Genomic DNA, 8,076 nt, shown 5'->3' with positions numbered 1-8,076 from the left:
TGGTAAGTGTGCCAAAACAAGTCATAAGGGACATGAATGGAGCACTCTATCCACGGCAGCCAGCCAAAGGAGGAGAGATCTGCTTAACTTTCTGAAGAAGATAAAGGAAGAGAATCTGCCTGGGATAAATGGAAAGATGGAGAAAGTGTCAAATAAGATCACAGAAAATAAAGAACTGTGCGACACTGAGATTAAAAAGCTTCAGAAGCATGTTGATGAGATAATGGCCAGGTTAACAGAAATTAGGAAAAATAATGAACGACGATTAACTAAGGATTTGGAGGAAGAAAATAAAAAGTTGAACAGTGTGAAATCAGAGCTAAACAAAAAGAAGAAAGAAATAGAAGAGATGGTAAAGTATATGGAGGATAACAACAACACTATGTCTGATTACGGCTTCCTCGACAACCACAGGGAACTGACCAAAAAACTAACTGGTCAGGATGTTACTTTTAACAACTTTGATTATTCATTGAGATACGTTAAAGGAGAAATCAATGATGAGGTGATGGAGAATATAATAGGAAGAACTCAGGATTTAAACAATATCAGTTTGAATGAAACAAACTCATTTAAATATGGAGATAAATCAATAGTTATATTGAAAGCATTTTGTGAAGATCAGTGTTACATAGAAGATACAGAGTCATCTTCCACTGAACATGTAAACAAAGATGGTGAGAAAAAAGATAAATGTAATTTCGAACCTAATGATCTGTATGTGACTGATACTGGTGATATTTATTTCACTGATGGCGTCAACAATGCCGTAAACTGTCTTTCATCATCAGGATCTCTGTCTACAGTCGTCAGTACAGATCCACTGGCACCATGGGGAATCTGTCGGTCAGTGGATGGTGGACTACTGGTCACCTTGAGAGACATGTATTCAGATCCTTACAAATTAGAATCACACAGCAGACGTCTGGTTAGACACATCACAGTGACAGGTGATGTCATCCATGAGTATGAATACCAAGAGAACAGTCAAACCAGACTGTTTACATTGCCATCCCATGCCACACAGAACAGTAACAGTGATATTTGTGTTGTGAACCGTATAAGTGCCTATACAGGTGAACTAGTGATTCTGTCTCCCTCTGGTCGTATGAAGTCTGTCTACCGTGGACAGAACCTGACAGAGGACTTTAATCCAGCTGATGTAGTGTGTGACTCCCTCTGTAACATCCTTGTTACTGACACAAATAACAAACAGATCCATCTGCTTAGTCCTGACGGGGAGTTCCTGAAGTTCTTACTCCAGCAGAATGAAGTGAATCATCCCGTCACATTATCTCTGTACAAGTCTACACTGTGGGTGGGATACTGGGAAGGACTTGTCAACGTGTTTCAATATACAGTGTAATTTACTTGAATTGTGATTAAGCATTCTGTGAAATCGTAACATATGCCATAGAAACATCAATTGATTCAATCATTAAATTTTGTGTATATTCTCATGTGTGGAGTCTACATATTTTCCATCAATTCTTAATATATTAACAAATTGAATGTTTAAAGTAATAATTCAAGGCATATGTGTTTATTATTGTTACAAAATCTTTAAAAAAAACCTGTTAAATGTTTTTTATTCCTTCCTGTAGATTTATAAAAAAAAAAACCTACATATAATGGTATTTTCCAGCATTGTATTGCATTCATATTCAATGTAAGATTCCTATTCATGATGTTTCTGGAGGTGATTAGGGGATGAAGGACACAGTCATAATACTGTATTAATAACTTCATAGTCTCTGATGATATATGTACAAAACCTGAATGAAACCACAGTACTTGAATAATATTTTGACAGTTTGTTCGACTTCACCATCTTGTATAAAAATATTTCAAATTTTTTAAATTTCCTTGTAAATACATGTATAAACAAATTAGAGATATTTAAAATTAAATATACATGTACTGATTCACTCTTCTGTAAATGTCGATCTCTTAGGGGGATATATTTAACATTTTTATTTCACCTGAGCCAAAGTCTCAAGTGAGTTTTCCTGATCACAGTTTGTCCGTCGTCCGCCCATCTGTCGATCTGTCTGTCCGTCTGTAAACTTTTCACATTTTCGAATTCTTTGCTAGAACCACTGGACTAATTTCAACCAAACTTTCCACAAAGTAACCTTGGATTAAGTGGTTCAAGTTTATTAAATTAAAGGTTACATCCTATTCTTTTTGTAAGGGGAGATAATTAAAAATAAGTGAAAAATTAATGGCTTCTTTTAAAAAAATCTTCATCTCAAGAACCATTGAGCCAGAAAAGATAAAACTAATATGGAAATATCCTCATTTAGTATAGCAGGGTTCTCCACAAGTGGTTTTACCATGGTGCCCCGCCATGGTTAAAATCAGCAGCCGTCATGATTAAGGTCTATTGCATTTCAGTCCTGACACCTACTTTTTTAATAACTTGGGTAGTTAATTGTGCTGCCATTCACCCCGATAGAAAGCCGGGGCATGTTAAAACAAACACTGTCGTTAATCGGCGACTATTTGCTATGAAGCGTGACAACGGAAAGTCAATCAGCTGAAGATCAATAATTTAAGAGTTAATTAATTATCCTGTACACATGTAAATTATTTTGGGGAACTTTAACATGTTCACTACATGATAATGGATAAGATGACAGGTTTATACATTAAGATTACAATTACGAGCATGATACGAGGGTCGTTCAATAAGTAATGAAATACACAATATATCAAAATAAATGGTGAGGCATTTGATTTTATTTTTCATATTTGAAAAGTTCTATTAAGATCTTCTAAACACAGAATATCCCACGAATTTTCATATTGTAAAAATATTTCAATCAGCTAGGAGCCCTATTCTATTTTCTCACTAATGATCAAAAGAAAACATTCGTTAAATGTGCCAACGATTATTTAAAAACAAATGTTTAAACAAAATCGAAGAATTGATAAACTTGATTAATGTATGATGAAACATGGGAGCATTTTTTATAGCCGTAAAATATGATAAATGATAAAAAATGTGGAATCAAAGAAAAGGATGTCATTTAATTATGATAAAGAGAAGTAATGGCTCCAAATGGTTTATTAGTTTTCGTGTATTTTAAGAGGTCCGTTAAAACATGTACTTACATCTAAATGAAGAACTAGCAATGGTAAGTTTTATCTTCAATTGCAGAAAATAAAGTTGAACGGATTTTCTGCAAAGGAAGTCCAAAATTCGGTGACCAGGGTATTTTTCTTGTGCCTGACAACGCTGCTGCATATACTCTTAGAGAAATAAATAAGATTTTGAAAAAAAGAAAGTATAGAGGACGTTTCTGTCATCCACATTAGCTTGATCGCAGACTCTTTGAGATCTTTTCATACCCAAAACACATGAAAACAATCGAAGGAAGATTGTACAATGTCAGACATGTCATGGGAAATGATATTCCTCAGTGTCTTTTGGGCAACCCTAAACATGAGTATACTGAGGATTTCTGTTCATGGATACAAAGACTCAAGACACGCGTAAAGGGTACCAGAAAATATCTTGAGGGATTGAAACTATTAAGAATATGTATTACGTACTGTTCTTTCTTTTATATGACATGTTGCATTATTTATTGACCGTCCCTCGTAATCGTCATGCATGCCATTCAAGTTTCTGTGCCAAAAAACAAATTACGCTCAAAATTTTATAATTCCTCTGTATTTTATCAATTTTATTTATCTGTTTTTTTTAGGTCAGCTTAGTCACTCGGGTGACCCATTGCTAACTCTTTTTGTCGTCGTGCGTCGAATGTTGTGCGCCGTGTCTTCTCTGAAACCACTGTACCAATTTCAACCAAATATAGTATACAGCATCTATGAGTGAAGGGAAAACAAATATTATGAATTTAATGGTTCCCGTCCCTGTGGGGCCCGAAGGGTGGGATCAAAACCACTTATATTAATGAAATCTTTAAAAATATTCTTTACTCCTGGACATCAAGCAGTCAAACTATTGGCATATATCTAATTAATTTTATGCACTTTTTTTTATAATCTTCTCCACTGCTCCTGGCCTGGGTATTAAATAGATTAACTTAGTATATATTTATAAAGAACAACAGTGCCTCTACCAAAATTGTGAGTTTTATGGCCTCAGGGTCAGGGGATTTGCCATTTGTTGTACGGGGGGGGGCTCTATTAATTGTATGAAAATACATTGCATTAAATTTTTTGAATTTCTTTTACATTGCTCTTAGGTATTATGCCTATGATCTAAGTATATATATATTTATGATGAAGAAAGATACATTTAGCAAAATGATTAATTTCATGCTCCCTGAGTCAAGGGTATGGGGGGGGGGGGTACATAGTTTGAAAACTAATCATTAATGGTTTGAAATATGCTCTTTGTTATTTATCAACCATTTATGATGAAATAAAATTTATGATTAGTTAAATTTCGAAATATGTGGCCTCAGGGTCAGTGGTTCCTTTGGGGTGGGGTGCACAATTGGTTATAAAGTGTAAATGCATTTTTTCTGTTACTCTGATCTACCTCTTGGTATTAAGTAACTAGAGTAAGCTTGCTAAGTGTATAATTATGATAAACAATGGTGTCTCGTTCGAAATTGGGAATTTCATGGCATCTGGTTTTAATTTCATTGTTGGAAAGTTGTTACATGATACGCAGATGACCTGTTAGGCCTGTGGGCGTCTTTTTTTTAATTTTCTGATAAAATGATCATAAGGCCGTCTTCATTTTGGAATTACTTCCCTTTCTGGAACAGATTTGAACAAACTTGAATCTACACAACATGAAATGTTTCCACATAAGTTACACCTTTCCTTGCCCAGTGGCTCCTGAGAAGAAGAGTTTAAAACTTAATTTTTTTTTATCGTCATCTGACTTGAGGAACTGTCTGAATAAACTCAAGTTTTATGAAGAATAATTTGGTTAACGGTACTTGGACACAGATTTGAAGTCAATATTTTCTCTATAATATTACGACTTATATATTTTAATAGCATTTCACACAAAAATTAATTAAAAATCTTATTTCATTTTAAAGATATTAAAATTAAAAATTTTTCGGCAGGTTTGATTGACACATGCATGCACTTTCACAAATTTTAACCTTATTCTTAATCCTTAGGAAAAGTGGCAATCTTGTTGTGTATTAATGAGAAATATTAAAACTTTTATCCAGAAAAATAATTTTATTCAGAGTAGAGATGTTAGAAAGCAAAAGTCCCTCACAAGTATCGTCAGTCTGAACTAAGAGTTGCGTACAGGGTTTAGCAAATCGATCACACTCGTGTTATGTACACAGTTTTTGTAAACAGGGCACGAGTTCTGTTTTTGTTTATGTTTACAAGGTGCGTTCTACCACAACTGCACGGACTTACAATATATTGTTTGTTTGTTTTGATTTCGAACATGTCTACTTTGAATTTTCTGGATTTCAGTATTAATATTTTTCATTTATACACAACTTTTCCTAAGGATAAAGAATAAAATCAATTTGTAAAAGTGCAAGGATGTGTCAATCGAACCCGCCAAAAAATTTGAAATTTTAATATCTTTTAAATTAAAATAGATTTTTTATGAATTTTTGTGTGAAATGGTATTAAAATATATAAGTCGTAATATTATAGAGAAAATAATAACTTCAAATCTGTGTCCAAGTACCTTTAATAACAGCCATAAAATAAAGAATTTTCAAAACAAAGACATTAAAATATTTTTGCATAAAGTCCATCTTTCTGGATGAAACTGCTAAGAGTAGACAAAAAGTATTTCAATGTCTTTCATTGTGCCATATAAGCAGAAGTGTTAGCGAGGATTAAATTTTGACATATAAGAGTACTGAGATAACTGAAATTAAATACTGTAAACCAACTTTTTTTGCGACGACTTTATATCGCGATTTACCACGGATAAACTAGTTCGCGACGTTTTTTATTTTCGCGATCAAGCCTTTTTGGATCTGTTGTTATTAGACACATACACGCTAAGGACCGGTTCGCTGCAAGAAATATTCGCGATGACGAGGCTCTCGCGAAAATCGCGAAAATTTCTCGCACGTGAATAAAAGTTGGTTTACAGTTATCTAAAACTAATTGCGTTTTATTCGTAAAAGTCTCTTTAATAAGCATTTTGAAATTAATTAAAAAATTAAATCACGCTAAAAATGTAATATCAATATTTAAGACTGCTAAATTTCCACTTATACTGTATGTTTATTTTGATTTTAGTACCAAAAGATTTTCCTGACTGTTTCTATCAGTCCTGTAAGAAAATAAATTAAAACTACATCATGGTAAAGGTGATTTGAACAAAATTCCAAACCATAAACAATTTGGCAAAATTTCGTGTATTCATGCAAAAAGGATGAGGTGACTTGCAACCCCTCGTATACTGACAAAAAATTAAATGTCTAAATTTTACTCAAATTTTTGCATGTAACTTATCATTGATATGTGTACCTTTAGAATAGAATAGAATACTATTTTTAACAATAAAAGAAACGTGATTTGAAAAATATAGATCTTTTATTTGGGTTGGGGTATCATGTTTACATTTAATTCCCATTGCATTTTAACCCCGCCCTACTCTTTGCAGCCCTTAAAATATACGAGCGCAGGTAGGTTCAATTTTCTCCTTTGGCTGGTCACTGTATTTAATTGAAATCTACCTACATGTGAAAGGAAAAAAGTGTACCTCACTGCGCTCACATGCTATTTTTTTTAATTGTAAAATCTAGTTGGCCTTTCCCATCATAAACAGATCGACGGAACTAGATTTTCTGACGTAAGAATGAATTCATATGCTAATCGAGCTACAGGCGATACTTTCTAACTGACCAATCAGCTAAATGAAATTTGTTACGAGTAAGTTCCACAAAATACTATGGAAACATGCTTGGAATATTACTGCTTTCCGATATTTTCTTATGCATTTGATTCACAGATTAGACACGGATCTACACATGTACGATTTCCGAAACCACAGTAAAATTTATATAAGTTACAAACAAGTTGATAGAATATACATGCCTTACATTAGTTTAAAGCTTTGTAGCGTATTTGGTAAGCAATTTGCTAGGTCTACACGTATTCCCGAGTATCGGTGAATACAAGTTTCATGAGCATTTCTTGCCCTAAAACTGTAAATGTTGAAAATCCATGCGTATTACTAAGTATAAACAGCATTGGCTGACCATTATAAACGTTTTAAATGCAGAAATAGTAACAGGTAAATTCACTTAAACCACGTGTCTGCGATAAAATGTAAACGTCGTTAAACCAGCATGTTTTGTTGTTCTGTCATCGGATTGGACAATAACTAAGTGCAAAATAGTAGTATTAACAATAGCCATATAAGGTCTTCTCGGACACGCAAATCCCTCTATTGTACTAAGACCCGCCCATTCTTTTGTCATAGAAGAACATATTCTCACAAACCTTGCCGAACGTAGCTGTGATAGGGTCTAAAAAATCAAAGATAATGCAGAGTTCCTTATAAATAAAATGTGTCCGAACTATTGAAACTATTCAAAAGGCGTCATATTTATTCACCCATGTTTGAAAACTACCAACATCGTTGTAGATTAAATATAATTCGTCGTGGAAAAAGGAGCCCCAGATAGCAGTTATGTCACATCATCCTTTGAAAATAGTAAAAATATTTGTAAAAAAAAAAAAAAAAAAAAAAAAATCTGTATTCTAGACATAACAAAATCTTAGGATTATAAGATTAGTATTAAATCAAAGGAATCTGTAGAAATTAGAACTATACTTATTGAATTACATTTTGATCATCAATTTTGAACTATTTTTGTTAATAAAGAAAATAAATTAAAATTTTGAAATAAATCTCTTTTGACTTGAGATGAGAATACTAAAGGTAAAATTTTTACTTGCCATTTTAATAGTCTAAATTCAATAAACTGAAATTTATCAGAAAATATCCCTAATATTTTTTCTTATTTGTCAGGCTCAACAGCTGGGACAAGACAGATTGCAGGAGCTCTACATCGAACGTTTCGATATTGTGTGGTGCATTGTGGGATCTCACATTTGCTATCTCTATCCTGAACACAAAGCTCGCCTGCA

The 8,076-nt window shown here is 33.3% G+C and overlaps 1 protein-coding gene across 1 annotated transcript; it reads left to right on the top strand.

The window, feature by feature from the left end:
• The first annotated feature begins 136 nt into the window (after positions 1 to 136).
• On the top strand, positions 137 to 1,366 carry LOC134248944 (uncharacterized). Its single transcript, XM_062731327.1, has one exon. It carries the CDS (start codon positions 137 to 139, stop codon positions 1,364 to 1,366), a length of 1,230 nt encoding a protein of 409 aa, XP_062587311.1.
• Positions 1,367 to 8,076: the final 6,710 nt, after the last annotated feature.

The sequence above is a fragment of the Saccostrea cucullata genome, unplaced genomic scaffold (genome assembly GCF_032062105.1).
Source record: "Saccostrea cucullata isolate Sc308-1 unplaced genomic scaffold, CSIRO_AGI_Scuc_v1 ctg20208, whole genome shotgun sequence".
Classification (NCBI taxonomy): Eukaryota; Metazoa; Mollusca; class Bivalvia; order Ostreida; family Ostreidae; genus Saccostrea; species Saccostrea cuccullata.
Note: the sequence above shows the minus strand (reverse complement) of the source record. Positions and strands in the feature narration are given on the sequence as shown.